This window comes from Carassius carassius, chromosome 32 (genome assembly GCF_963082965.1).
Source record: "Carassius carassius chromosome 32, fCarCar2.1, whole genome shotgun sequence".
Taxonomy (NCBI): domain Eukaryota; kingdom Metazoa; phylum Chordata; class Actinopteri; order Cypriniformes; family Cyprinidae; genus Carassius; species Carassius carassius.
The window spans coordinates 9,390,424-9,406,087 of NC_081786.1; the positions used below are offsets into that span (position 1 = coordinate 9,390,424).

General features: G+C 35.7%; 1 protein-coding gene across 1 annotated transcript; it reads right to left on the bottom strand.

Annotated features, from left to right (window-relative positions):
* Positions 1-832: 832 nt before the first annotated feature.
* Positions 833-14,849, bottom strand: actn2b (actinin, alpha 2b). The gene is made up of 21 exons (XM_059520141.1): positions 14,592-14,849; positions 11,032-11,146; positions 10,594-10,713; positions 10,291-10,377; positions 10,002-10,089; positions 9,791-9,869; positions 8,491-8,572; positions 8,052-8,137; positions 7,872-7,964; positions 7,555-7,785; positions 6,951-7,098; positions 6,682-6,832; positions 5,401-5,509; positions 5,165-5,305; positions 4,523-4,705; positions 4,210-4,344; positions 3,954-4,133; positions 3,348-3,494; positions 2,605-2,670; positions 1,445-1,603; positions 833-1,342 (listed from the first exon to the last, which is right to left on the bottom strand). Exons 1-21 carry the CDS (start codon positions 14,718-14,720, stop codon positions 1,184-1,186), a joined length of 2,688 nt encoding a protein of 895 aa, XP_059376124.1. The 5' UTR covers positions 14,721-14,849; the 3' UTR covers positions 833-1,183.
* Between the last annotated feature and the right edge of the window lie 815 nt (positions 14,850-15,664).

Here is a 15,664-nt window from a genome sequence, read left to right on the forward strand (position 1 = left end):
TGTTTATTTAATTTATGTCACTGTAAAACACACATTTGGCTTTCTTGATTATAGAATTCAACAGCATACATTCACAAATCACGTTTTTCCATCTTAAAACTAATTTGATAGGTTAACAAATTGACCAAAAATCAATCAAATGCATTGTCATTGTACACTGAATTAGTGTGACATTTTTGTGAGAAATTAGCTGTATTCATGAAAGCTTGATTGATATTTTGGGATTTGCATACTTTTTCACTCTTCACTGTGAATGATTTACATGCTGTGTTTAATACAGACAATGGTGTGTTAAACAGGCTGTTTGTCTGTCATTCCAAAGGGTTAACATTCTTTTACCCACAACTGTAAATTTTGTATTTTATCATAAGGATTTCTTTTTTTTGCTTTCTTTATTTTACAAACCCTGTAATAGTACATAGATTGAAACTTGTAATCACCAAACTTAAGAAAATGTTCAAACAAAAACAAAATTCACAATATTCAAAATGTCATGTACAAACAAATCAGCCAGTGTGACAAAGTCACAAACTATTACTTTATTTGAGTTGAGCTACTATTTTTGTTGCTTTTTTAACCAGGGACACTACAGTACCAGAAGGCAAAATAAGAAAAGCACAATAGTTTGGTGAATCTTTCTCATTTGGAGAGAATTCAAATGTGCAAGAGCTTACACACTGTGGGTTTAACACTACCACACAAAATAGATTTATTTCTGGAAAAGTGAGATTGGAAAAGATCAGAGTGAAATGCAAAAAAAAAACCTATAACGTACTTAACAGTACTGAATTCTGAATTTATTGTAAAGTAACTGCTATTATATTCTATATAATCTATTATACATAGCCTACATGAAAGACAGTAAAATAGTTTCCCATGCCATGGATTCAACAATTCATGAGAAAGTGAATCGAAAATTCACAACTAATTTGGACTGTTACAGTTAAATGTTCTTTTTACGTTCTAAATTGCATTCTTTTCATTTCCAGACTACATTGCATGTGTATTGACTTAAACATTTCATATCAATCCCTTTAGAAACATCCATCAACTGAGACTAAAAAATTAAGCTGTGCTCATTGTGTTTATTTGCCACATTTTAATTTCTTGAGGCTGATGGACAAATATTTTATTTGGTTTACAAGTGTGATGGGATTGAAAAAGGTCAGAGCTGTTGAGAGAGTTAAAGGTCACTTTCGCCGTAGAGGGCAGTGGAGAAGGCAGTGTAGTCCAGGGCTCCAGGCAGGGCGCCGGGGCCGGTGTATGTGGGCATCCTGCTGATGCAGTACTCTGCCTGGTCTGGAGGAAGCTCTCGCCTCAACTCATCTGCCAAAATATATGGCTGCAGAAGGAACAATAAACAACAGATAAGCAATATGGAAATAATTTTTCAGGCAAGATTTTTCTGAATAAAATCAATAAAGTTAAACAACAAAACACACACCTTGTCTGCAGAGAGGATCCTGAAGGAAGCGATGACCTGTTCAGCTGTGTCTGTGTCCGATGTCTCTCTTGTCATGAAGTCAATAAAAGACTGGAATGACACAACGCCTGAAGTGTTTGGATCAACCAGCATCATGATCCGGGCAAACTCCACCTCACCCTGAAAAAACACACTCATATGTGACCCTGGACCACAAAACCAATCTTAATTGTTGTCCATTGATGTATGGTTTATAAGGATCTGACAATATTTGGCCGAGGTACAACTATTTGAAAATCTGGAATAAAAAAATGTAAGAAAATCAAAATACTGAGAAAATCGCCTTTGAAGTTGTCCAAATTAATTCTTAGCAATGCATATTACCAATAAAAAAAAATTCAGATTTTATATTTTTACGGTAGGAAATTTACAAAATATCTTTATGGAACATCTTTACTTATACTAATGATTTCTGATATTTTTGACCATACAAGGTTTTTTTGGCTATTGCTACAAATATACCCCGGCAACTTAAGTCCTTAAGGTCCAGGGTCACATATATACATTTATAGCAATTTAATTAAATGTATATATATATATATATATATATATATATACCATACCATACCATACATACACACACACACACTCACACACATACATATTTTTAACATAAATATAAATATATTTAATAGTCTATTTATGCATAATTTATGCATATAATCTAAAATTTTTCCCATAATAAAAAATTATAACTTTCTTATTCATTAATTTTATATAATTAGAATAATTTTTTTTCTAAAACCATTGGCAAAGTAGTTTTTTCTTGTATTGAGCATGAACCTCACAAAATGTTAAAAGATATCTTCTTTAAAAAAGCCACTCACATAAAATAATAATAATAATAAATATCAAAATAAGAATAAAAAATATATTTGACAAAAAAACTATTATAAAATAATGAGACGTGTTTTAATAAGATATATTAATTATGATTTATAAAATATTTTATTATATAATTTTAGATTTTAAATAGTTTACGGTTTTGAGAATTAATTATATACACAAAACTTTATTAGATTTCATCTTTAAATTAGAATAAAATCAAAATTAACTGAGCATAATAACAATAATAATAAAAAAAAGTTTTTCATAATCAGTGAACCTATTTAAGGCCCTACCAGATCATAACCCATCGAGATCAGACAGGCTCTAAAGTCATCAGAATCCATCGCCCCATTCTTCTTCTGCATGGGAAAGGTTAAAGGACAAAGGTTGAGAGTGAGTGGTTCACGCAGTGACATGGTCAAAATAATGAAGCAATGTGGAGTAGGGAAAGAGACAGCACCTAACACAGACGCACAACCAAAGAGACAGCACAACCACAATCAGAAAAAAACACACGATAGGTACATTAGAACTATATACTGCTGCCCAGGGAACTACACATGGGTCATGTCGGTCAGTACCTGTTTGTCACTTCCTAAATGCCCAAAACTGATAAGGCATGCTTTAAACTCATCAGTCATGTTTGTTTACCCCTCTCCAAATTAGTGCCATTTAACTCCGATTTTAGCACAAATTGCATCTATTTCAAATCTGAATTTAAACATACTAAATTCTGCAAATGATATCTCACGTCAAGCTAAATTCGTTCCACTAAATTAATAGAAAGATAATTACCACTCTTGCACTGGGATGCGATGCCTCTGAAGAAGTGAAGGCAAGACATAAAATAACAGTGCAAATATGAAATGAACGTGTCTCAACTTAAATAAGAAAGACTTACAGATTTTGTATAATGCTCAGTAAAAGTGTAAAGGGTTCAGTTTAGTTGGTATGGTTTAATGACTATTAGTATAGCATCCATTCAACAAGGAAACAGGTGAGTATTGTTATAGTACACAAAGGCTGAATACAGCACCCGATCAAAATGGTTGAAAGAGGATCGGAATTCATTCATCTGCTCCTGGCTGATGCCCTTTGCATCACGTGTCAGAATTTGATTCTCAATTTCATTAATAGTGCGAGCAATCGTAGTCAAAAGGAGCTCCCAGCCAACACGAATATGCTGCAGAGGAAAGAGAAATGCTGTTGTAAAATCATGATTTGTTACATACATCTCAATTTACACTGGGGTTTTTTAAATGTTTTTGAAAGTTCAGTACATTTAATACAGAAAAAAACCAGTGTGGAAAAGTATTAAAATTTCATATAAATGCTTTCTATTTTAATACATTTTCAAATGCAATTTATTCTCATGATGGCAAAGCAGTCATTACTCATGATACTTCAAAAATCATTCAAATATGCTGATTTGGTGCTTATGAGACATTTCTTATTACCAATGTTAAAAACAGTTGTGCTTCTTAATACACAAAAACTTGTGGAAATCACATTCTTTGAATAAACTGCAAGGTTGTTTTTTTTTTTTTTATAAAAATATTTTACAACATTATAAAATGCCTTTATTGCCACTTTTGATCAATTTCATGCATTCTTGCTGAAAAAGAAATGTGTGTTTGTGTACCTCCATAGTGTAGTTAGTATGTTTGTTGTCAAAGATAAGTGACTCCTGGATGAGTTGGTGATCTCCCTCCAGCCTATCAATGTTGGGTTTATAGCTGACGATCACATGCTCATACTGCTTCAGCTGCGTCATCTGATCCTCAAGAGTACCACCCACAGCCATAGAACAATGACCAATTTCCTGATAGATAGATAGAAAGATAAAAGTCTTATGTAGGTCTATCACATTGACACAGGTGATGGCTGAAGCCACTCACCTCCATCCTGGTCTGTATCCAGGGTCCGATGAGGTGGGCTTGGGCAGCAAACTGGCGTCTGAGCCTTTCGTTGGCATGCTGTCGTGCTAACTCCTCCTGCAGTGCACTGTCACGCTGGGGAACCAGCTTCTTCACCTGAATATACAAACACACATCATTATCATGCTTATGGTTTTGTATTGAAGATCACAGAAATTGTTTAGAATGGCTTAGAATTTAATATTAACAGATAACATTTGCGTTATAACTATAGAAAACTTCTGTTTTCTGTGCCGTAATGGAACAGAACGTAGGTCTGAGGTGTGTGTTTGACCTTGTCCCACTTGATGGCAATCTCTTCTGTAGTGATGGTGCTGTAGGGGTTGGTGAGGTCTCCACGAATGCCATAATTCTGGAAGATCTTCAGGACTTCCTGCTGAATGCCAAGGATCGACTGCCTTTCTGCATCCGCCTCAGGAAGTGTGGCCTTAAACTGCTCGTGAGCTGCTATCAGAGTCTACACACAATGGATAGCTTGTTTTTTAATATATACACTATCATTCAAAGTTTGAGTTCAATAAGATTTATTTTTTTTAGGAAATTAATACTTTTTTTTTTCAGAAAGAATGTATTAAACTAATCAAAATGGCAGTAAAAACTTTTACATTGTTATAAGATATTTCCATTTCAAATAAATGCTGTTCTTTGGAATACTGGTTTACACAAGAAATCTTATATATATTTTTTTTTTTTTTCATTTCAACTTTTCCAATCTCATTATCTTAATTTTTTTTATTGATGCTAAGAAAAGTTTGAGCACCAAATCAAATTATTAGAATGTTTCTGAATGATCATGTGATGTTTTTTATGTTCAAAAACATTTTTTTTTTTTAGAAAAAGTCAGAAAGTAATACATATTTGACAACTGTGTTAATACTAGTCTGTTTAACAACATTAGCACATTAGTGGTGTGCACCTGGACCTCTTCAATGGTGTGCACTATGAACATATCCTGTAAGTCTTCCATGGCTCCCTCCATCCAGTTATTAAAGGGAGCAGATCTCTTTGCGTATTCCAGAAACAACTGCTCCACCGTCTCCAAAAGTTTCTCTGTCCTCTGCAGAATTTAAAACACTTCAAATTCAAACCTTTTAATACTTTGATTTAACAACATTTTTCTAGACAAAACAGGTTGAGAGACAGACAGCACACCTCCAAAGCCTCTCTGCGTTTCTGAGTGAGTGTACCCAGTTTGTCCCAGAGGTCACAGATACTTTGACACCTTTGATTCACTGATGCAACATCATGATATTCCAGCTCACTTTAGAAAGATAAAACACAAGATAAAAGATAGAAGACTTTAGGCCAAAATGTTGCATTTGCTATTGAGTCTGTCCCCCTCTAGTGGTTAATAGATGTAGTAGGCTACTCACTAACTTTGTATTAAAGTGTTAGTTCACCCAACTGGTGACCCCTGATGTAGACCATCTGACAATTTAGTTTTTCATGCTCATTTTCCACGCTCTCCCTATGTATTTGAAGAAAACAGGCTGTTTTTGATTCTGTACCTCTAAGACTGCTGTTATGATTGGCTATCTACATTTCCTTCCTTTGCTTTCTGTGTCTAAACTAACATAAGTATGCTAATCATCATAACTATGCTCCATAGATTATCAGCTATATCACCCTGTACTTACTGAGATAACAGAAAAGTCAGAAGCTGTTAGTCACTTACTAAATACATGCACACTCACACACACACACACACACACACACACCCTAACCAGGCCTGCAGGGAGATAATGAATGTTAAAATAGAAAGTCAGCGATTCAAGCGTCAAAGTATGCTGTAAGCATGGTGCATGTGTATGGATGTCTAGCTATGGATAAGTAGTGTGAGAGATATGAAGCTATCAAGACCCTGTGAGGTGATGAGAAACTAAACATGACAGATTAGTGACAAGGACAAAGCACGTGTGCACCACCATTCAAATATTTGATGCTGGTAAGATTATTTCAAATATCTCTTACCCTCACCAAGGCTGCATTTATTTGTTCAGAATACAATAAAAACAGAAATATTGTGATATAGTATTAATTTGAAATACCTGTTTTCATTGTAACATTTTAAAATGTAATATATTCAGTATTCTGCAGCCATTACTCCAGTACACTCTCACATTATTTTTTTTTAGAAATCATTCTAATATGCTTATTATTACCAATGATGAAAGAGTTGTGCTGCTTAAAATATTTTTGGAAACTGTGATACTTCTCAGAATTCTTTGATGAATATTTGATTAACATGTATTTCAATACATTTTAGACTAATATAAAAGTCTTTAAAATCACGATATATATATATACTGACCCCACGGTTTTGAATGGTAATGTACATACCAAAGTTTTATTCAAACAGCTAAATGAAATGAAGATCAGCAAAAAAAGCTAGTACAACATATTTCTGAAGACATTTAGTCTAAAAGGTTATACTCGAGCTCCTGAGCAATAGCAGCAATCTGCTCGACTCTGTCCTGGTGGGCAGAAAGGTCACTCTCAAATGCCTCGTGTTTCCTCAGCAAAGTTCGGACCTCCATTAAAGATGCTGACTCGTAGTCCTTCCGGGTCAGCATCTCCTCCTTACCTATTGCAATACACATGTAAAACATATATTAAGCATCATTTAGTGGACTTTCTCATCCAAAGTAGCTTACAGTTTATTTTTATGAAAGTCCAGACACCGCTTCAGACTCAGGACTCACCTGCAGCCCAGGTCTCATGGTTGCTAGCTTTCTGTCTAAATTTCTCTGCTAGGTGGTCCAATCTTTCCAGTCTCCTGATTTCCGTCAGCAGCCATTCCTCATATCCCTTCTCAGCCTGGTCCAGTCCCTGCCATGCACTTGCTATGTCCTATACGGACAAACACATACCAAAAAAAAACCTAAACTATGAAACCAATGAGAAACTGTGAACATGTTCACCTTATTGGTTCATTCGGGTATGTGTTTGTGAGCTATATACCTACAAAAATATTTTTGCGGGAAATATTTAGTTGAAAAATGCCCCAAAGCTAGCTAGTCAGATAAATAAAATAAAAATAGCTAAACAATAAATATATAATACTTCTTAATATAAAAACTATTTAAACAAAACGAATAAGATAATATAAACTGCATATTAAAATGAAAATGTTCAAAAGAACAAATGTTAAATAAATACAAAAATATTACATGTTAAAAGAAAAACTATTAAATAAACACATTTGAAAATAAATCAATCAATAAATAAGCAAAGTGGTTGTGTCTAATTAGACATCTAAGTAAAGGTTTTTTATCATGTGTGTGTATGTGTGGATCAAACTCTCACCGAAACCATCTTGCCCTCAGAGGGCATAAATGCGGGTCGGTTGCTGATGCGGAGTTTAGTCTGCAGGGTGTTGAAACTGATCTCCAGCTGACACTTCTCCTGCACTTTGGGAGGTTTGTGCATCCTGCGGTAATCTCGGAAATCCTCCAGCTTCCGCTGCATCTCCGTCATAGTCTTCTCCGGCACACGATTCTCCAGCCAGGGAATGGTACGTCTGATCCACTCCAACAGCTAGAGAGTAGATGGAATATTTATGTGTAATATGTGTCTGTGTGCAGTGTGTGGAGTGTATCTGATGTGTGTTTATGTCTCCTGACCTCACTAGCCAGTCTTTCATAATCCACCATCAACTTCTCATTTTCCTGATTCACTCCCAGCACCTTACAGATCCTGTTAAAAGCAGTTTCAGCCTGAGAGAGAAACACAGTAAGACTGTAGGTAGAGATGGATAAAAAGATTGTTGATCTGCTCAATCTAGCACATGCAAAACTCCATACCTGTTCAGCTCCAGCAAAGGCATGGTAGAAGCAGGACACATATGTCATAATAGCTCTCTCATCGGGCTTTGGGGTGTTCAGGATGTCTGCAGGGAGGGGAGATGAGCAAAGGGACAACTACATAAAGTTAAGATGGGAATAAGGTGCAAGGGAAGAAAACAGTGGGTCTAGCCTGAGTCTAGAACTTGGTTCCTTCCGAGGTTTCCTACCAAAAAAAATATGTGGGAGTTTTTCTTTGCCTCAGTCTCTGTGACATATAGACAATTCTCAGGTTAGATGCCATATTTTAGGTAATAGTGTCTTAAGGTATTATGTCACAAGCATTCTGACATAAATTTTTTGTGAAAGACATATTTTCAATGTTTCACTGGCTGAAAGGTTTGTATTCAGTTGGAACGGTATAAGGAGATCTGTGGCATTTTCTTTGCTTATCGTTTACCCTCTGCATCCAGCATTTTGGGGATGTCCAGATGTTTTTCAGCAATGTCAAATGCCAGATTCAGATTACCCAATGGATCATCCTGCATATAGACAAAAGGAGAGAAAAGGCATACTGCTTCACCTTTAAATAAAGCACAAGACATAATACATATCACCAAAAAACTGAATCAATATAAATCTAAATTATTTCCATGCAAAAGTGAGTGTCAGCGTTCAGGTGTCACTAGAGGAGAGAGAAAAAAGTTAAGCTCTAAAATTCTTTGACAAAAAAAACAACAACTAGGATTTCAAATGATAAATTAGTTAAAATCTATCTGAAAAACAAATGCTAAAAAAATAATACAGCCTTGTTGAGCACAAATGTCTTCAAAAACATTAAACAAGAATAGTAATCAATTCTTCTATTCTGCATCCTAAATGTTCATGTTTATGGGTATTGTGTGTGTGTAAGCAGAGTTTGGGGATCAAGCTTTTGTTCTCTGTGTCAAAAAAAGCTGTATTGCAGGACATCAGCAGCTGCAGGGGATCCAGAGAGTCCTGGACCCTCCTGATGCTTGTGTCCAAACTGGGACGACTGGGGTCCATACTAAATGCTGGATTACCCTGTTCAAGCTCACCTGGAGCCGTCAGTAACAGCTGAAAGGGATAGGAATGTCTGTGTGTGTGTGAGAGGGGTCTTTTAGTCACTCACCATTGAACTGTCTGACCCTGACAAGCTAAATAAATCCTTAATCTTCAGCGGTCTGATCCAACCAACTAATTAAAACCATAGTACACATACACTCATTCTCACAGACTTGGAACAAGGCTGGAAACATGCTTTAATGATTCCCTCTTCTAAGCTGGAAGCAAGGAAATCAATTGGGATACTACTGGCTAAAATGTAAACAGAGGCAAAGTATTGTTTTGTCTGTTTTAAATGTTTGAACGGCTGAGAGTGATGAAGATGGGTCGCCGTGATTTTGCCATGTAAGACATGTTCCTTGATCAACATTTTCATATTGTTCAAAAAAGTGATATCTTTTCTGAAAAGTTATATCTCAATTCTGATTGGTTGATTGGAATGTTGTTCTACGTCTTGTTCTAACAAGGATGTTGATCCAGGAACATGTTGTACTTGGTGAAATCACGCAAGCACACTCGATGAAGATGTTAGACACACATACTGTAAACACACACCATTTGTGCAGTGATATCAACCAAAGGGAACATCAGGATGTTGTGGCAGCATGTTATTTAGGACTGTTAGATCAAATGTCCCAAAGGGTCAAAGGTTAATCTGGAGTCACACTTGAGACCTTGTTGAGTTTAGCGTAGTCAATGAGGTCAGGCCTGTGCCTGTGGATGAGAGCGCACAGCGCCAAGCCATCCTTCCAGCTTCACCAGAGAGAGTGGGTCATGTTAGAATTAACATAAAAACTTCAACTGAAAATAATAGTATATGTTCTTTACTCGTATTAAAATAAAAAACATTGAAAAAAAAGTTTTGCACCCAATAAATAGCCTTACCTGACATGAAAGTTTTGAATATTGACATTCCTGTAAGGTGCAGTCTTCCTCTGACACCACAGCAGAAGCCCTTCTTTAGCCGAAGTCTCTGAAAGATGATTTGAGAATCATTAGGCCTATATAATTCACACATGACTGATCTAACTGTCGTTATTTACTATGAAATGATTTACACATTACTAAGGATTGTGAAATTTGCTATTAATAATAATAATAATAATAATAATATAGTTTTGATATCTGTGCAGATGTTGTGTGGCATTTTATGTTTGGGACTTGTTTTCTTTACCTTCAACAGAGATATCCTGAATGGCAAAGCGAAGGATGATAGTCCAGATCATTCCAAGAGTCATTTTCACATTTCCATCCACAATTTCTGTAAAAATGTGACTCAGTAAAATAAAGGGCTAAGCAAGTTAAAATGACAATACTTTTTTTAAAATATAGGATATATATAACATTTTCAAATATGCTATGTGACATGTTGAATTAATAACCTGCATCCCCTAATTTCTTTCTTTATTCATTTTAGGCAATTTATTTATAAAATCCCAGAAATCCAGTTACACTACAGTTGTGCAATAAAGCATACCTTCAGCTCCAATGGAGACCAGTTTCACTCCTTTACTGGTGATGAAATCAAGGGCTTTGTTGACATTGGCTATCTTGTGAAAACGCATCTTTCCTCTGTCAGGCTTGGGTAACCTCTCACCTGCAAAAATACAACATGTCATGAAAAACTTAATTTGCATATAGTTGATATTACATATTGTTGAGGAGGCTTAGCATGTTTACTGTGAAAATACAAAACTGTCAAAAATCATCCTTATGTTGTAATCATTTGGAAGACAAGCTGCAATTATCGCCATGTTCGTTGTGTTTGCTTGACCAATTATTTTACTTCGACACACTCTTCTTTGACTGATAACAGAATCATTTCTGATTGCAGTATTAAAACATGCATGCAAGCTTCTTTGAAACAATATGTATTGTGAATAGCACTATACAAATGAACTTGAAATCAATTTACCTGAGATGACTTCAAGCAGCAGCATTAGTTTGAGGCCATTCCTGAAGTCTTCCTCTATGTTCTCAATCTGTGTCCCAGCTTTCCTCAGGTGAGAGTTACACCAGGCCGTGAACGTCTGGGAAACAAGTACAATATACATAAACATGTAGTTTTCCAAACTCACATAGACACTCTACCTGTCATGCACACTAATATGCAAATCCTCTTATGGAGTCCTAGTCATTGGCATAGCATTTGTATCCAACACTCAACATTCATAATGAAAGCCTTTGACACCAGTTTCAGGTCAAAACCTCACTGCATAGGTAACTGCAGAAGACTGTGCCAACAAAATTAATCTTATCTTGTGCCTTCACCAAGAGAGGAGGTATTTGGTAGTTCTACAACTAGTTCTCATACACTGTATGCAAAAACATGGGGAAAAACATATGACCGTATATAGCTGAAGATTCTGCAATTGTCCAAACTCTTGTACTTTATTTAATCAATGATCTTTGAAAGACATTCTAACTATGAACAGGAAGTGTAATCAGATCAGATCAGTCAACAAGACAATACAATGGCATTGGCATTATAAAAAAAAAAAAATCCAACACACACTTGAACTGAACACATGAGCATCTACACTTGAGTTGAACACTGAGTTCATCCTCCAAAAATAACCAGCACTTAACTGCATGTACAATAAGCTATAAAGCTGGAAACTCCAAGCTGCTGTATATCATCCTCTGCATCATCCTATGATTGCTCTCCAGAACCACTTTTAAAGGATATGGGCACTTAAAATTCAGGAACATCTTCCCACATATCAGTATCTAAATTTCAGAGTTAATACCATTTTGTAAAGTTAATGCTATCAGATTAATAATGTACTATAATTGAGCACATAGAGTTACAGCTTCAGGACTTTTACTACTTTGTGTTTAGAGCCACCGATAAAGAAGCAAAATAAAACTCTATACTGGACCCTTTGATGCAGGCTTGCAAATTAAGATTCCTCCAGCATCAAATAAGTCAAATGAAATAAAACAAAACAAAATACGAGGAACAATATTAAAATGGGTCTTCACATATTTGTGACAGGTGCAGTTTTATAAAGAGATGGAGACTGGCTAATCTCAAGTTACAGAATGACCTGTGCTGCTTGCTAAAAATATGTAAGCTTTATGCTACAGAGGGATAGAGGATATATATACAAACATTTTCTCATTTGGATTTGGAATTACAAGCAAATCTAATCTAAAGGACAAAGATTATCTAAAAGACACGTTATGACCCAGTAATGCTGGGTATTGTTTCATGGAACAAAATATACTGTTTCAACTGTACTGCTGCCCACATCTGTATTAGGTTGCACTGTCAAATCCACTGCTACCCTTTGCCCATTTTTTAGACTTAATGGAGCATCTTTTTAATCCCTCAAAGCAGGTTCAGTCATTGCTGGGCAGCTTCGATGTGGACTCCAGAGTGCATTCCTGCGAGGTAAGAGTGTAAATTTAGCTCTCTCTGCGGAGTCTGTTTCTGATAAGAGACCTGATGAAGTAGGCTGACATTGAGAAGAGCGATATGAGTGAGAATGCAGTGAATATAATGTGTGTATCGCACTGCTGTGTTGTCTAATCGGACAAGAAAGAATTTCATTCATTCTGTAAAACTGTATGGCGTGTCTGCAGTAACATGCCTGTGAGGGACGATGATCTCTGGAGGAATAAAAAAATAACCATAACCCTTACATCATAGATCAACAAGCAGTATAAGTCTGCGTCTAACATTTGAGCCATAGCTATTGATAAATATGTTTTAAGAAAGGATCTCTGCTAAGTATAAATACAGTCAATGAGGTTCAGTTTAAGGCCTAAATTAATTATATTGTTACCCAGTGAGGCCTGGAAAAGCAATCATGTTCTATTAAACCAATCAGATTTAACAGAGGATTCATATGCAGACCACAGGTGGAGACTGACTTCCTTCCATTACTTTATTTGCTTACTAAATGGTACTAAATTGTGTGAATAATAGAGAGGGGAAAAAAATCACTAAAATGGTCTTAAATTTGTCTCTATGTGTAGTCTGATATGCAAGTTTAAACACCAAACATGTTGAATGTCAAAAAACAATTACAGGTCAAATACTCATAAATTGACTAAATTTGTTCTGAAAGTGTTAAGCCATGATAATCAATGTACATGCTTTAATGTTCAGAGTGTCAGAGTGAACGAAGTGCTGTAATTTTGCTACAGCAAGAAAATGAATGAATCAGTGGGTGTGAGCCTGCAAGACAGAGAACATCCACTTATGTGAATCGAGTCTATAATCAGAGTGGATCTGTGGATTCTTCAGATTAAGAGAGTTTAAGATCACTTCACCTGCTTAAAGACATAGTTTAAAGACCCTCAATGCAAAACCCCACTTTAGGAATCTCTTTGGGTTTATTCTGACCATTAAAACAAACAAAAAAAAATTATACACCAAATCTAGAGTTTGATATAAAATCAGTTATAGTAGCCTACATGTCAGTAAAGCGCCTGACCAATTAAATTCAGTGTATATCTGAAGACACTATAATTGACTACACAATAAATTAAGGTGCTGTTTATACAAAGAATTCCCCGCCAAGGACACCGGATTAAGCTACAAGGCCTTTTGGCGGTGTTAAAATTAGCCCATGTATGCATTCTAATCCCAAGGACGTCTTCCAGTGTTGGAAGCATCTGTTAACAGTCCGCATTCCATTCGTATCAGAAACAGACACAACGAGCCGTGCTTTGCTGTGCTATTGTTAGTTCGGTACCCGCTGCATCCATCCTCAGCGTGCGCTCCAGACCCCTCCGTGATACTGACAGACCTCAGAGCCCTTAACGGGACGGGATTCCTTTGCAAACAACTGATAGCTAAATCTAAGCTAAATCATAGCTTCATTTATTGACAGACAGACAAATAAAAAAATAAAAAAAGATGGAAATACATATGAAAATATGAGAAAATATACAAAGTAAATACACATGAAAATATATTAAAGTTAATGTTTGAACTTAAATGACATTTCTAACTTAACTAATAAGCCCTGCACCACGAAACCAGTCAGAAGAGTCATTAAAAAAAAAAAGTAATGTATGCATTATCCGAAAGCAGAATATTGTGTTCCATTGATGTATGGTTTGTTAGAACAGGACAATATTTGGCTGAGATATTTTAAAATCTGGAATCTGAAGGTGGAAAAGAAGAAATAAATAAGAAATGCATATTACTAATGAAAAATTAAGTGAAGTCATTCTAAATATTGAGAAAATTGTCTTTAAAGTTGTCCAAATGAAGTTCTTAGAAATGCATAGGCTATTGCTAAACAAAAAATAAGTTTTGATATATTTAAAGTACGAAATTAAAAAAATATATTCATGGAACATGACCTTTACTTAATATCCTAATGATTTTTGGCATAAAAGAAAAATCGATCATTTTGACCCATACAGTGTATTTTTGGCTATCGATCGCTACAAATATACCTGTGCTACTTATAACTGGTTTTGTGGTCCAGCGCAAACTAAAACTGTTTGTCTTACCTTCCGTTGCTGTTTTTCCCATGCTGGATCCAGTAATAAATCCCGGTCCCATTCATCCTCCTGCATCATGTAGTCGTCCGGTTCATATCCATTATCATATGGAACGGAAAGCTCGATCTGATTCATCATTTTCACGCGTTATATTCTCTTATTTGATGGGTAACTTGTGATATTCTGCTTCTAAGCTAGAGTTTTGAGTGTAAGTGGAATCTTCAGCGCCTCAGGTGTCTCTCTCTCTCTCTTTCTTTCGTGTTGGTTTCCAGTCTCGCGGCCGCAGAGCGCGAGCAGTGACAGCAGTGAGAGGAACGGTTGTCAATTAGTACTGATGGGTCACATGACCTCTTCTTCTTCCATCCGCAGAACGTCGCCTACAACATTTCTCCTTACGTTAAACAAATGTAGTCTTAAAAGCTTCCTAAACTCTCAATATTTGATATGTACGTGTTATCTCACAAATAATTTCAAATTAAGCGAGCTTTGCTGCATAATTTAGTTGATTTTTTTTTTATTGTGCTAAAAACTAAAAAGTTAGTTTTAGGTATAAATAATCCATGCCAATGCTAATTCTAGGTGAGGCAGTGGTAATACAGCTGCTTACCTTCTGATGTTCAAACCTGTTTTTATACAGTCTATTGTTAAACCCACCGATCTATCTATATTATAGATCTGTGGTTAAAACCCAATGATACCAAGAAAATTTGTCACATGGCAAGTGATCAAGACTTTCGCATGGGTTGTGTGAAAGGTTCAACACTTTTAAGGCTTTTTTATGTATATTTTAATTTAAAAGTCTGCAATCGACCTTGCAGAACTGAGCTAAAAGTACCAAACTTCCCACCTATAAATCTTGCAGGGAAATACAATTTAATAAAACTTCAATTGACAATTTTCAGATTTGTCTGTAATTGTTTTGACACAAGCGTTATTGAACATGCAAAAATCACTTTGAACAACAAAAAAACTGTTTTTTGAACTAGTTACTAATTATTCCATGGGGCTCTCTCCAACACAAGGTGAGTAAAATTCAAATTTCAACTCAAATTGTTATGCTACAATTTAAAACAGGCATCCAT

Bases quoted from the DNA above. Each gene is read 5' to 3' on its own strand.
- actn2b (XM_059520141.1), bottom strand. From the start codon at position 14,720: ATGATGAATCAGATCGAGCTTTCCGTTCCATATGATAATGGATATGAA. The intron at 8,138-8,490 runs GTAAACGATAAG...CCCTCCCTGCAG, and splicing joins CAAAATGCTGGATGCAGAGG to ACATCCTGAACACCCCAAAG. The intron at 7,786-7,871 runs GTCAGGAGACAT...TCTACTCTCTAG, and splicing joins ATGAAAGACTGGCTAGTGAG to CTGTTGGAGTGGATCAGACG.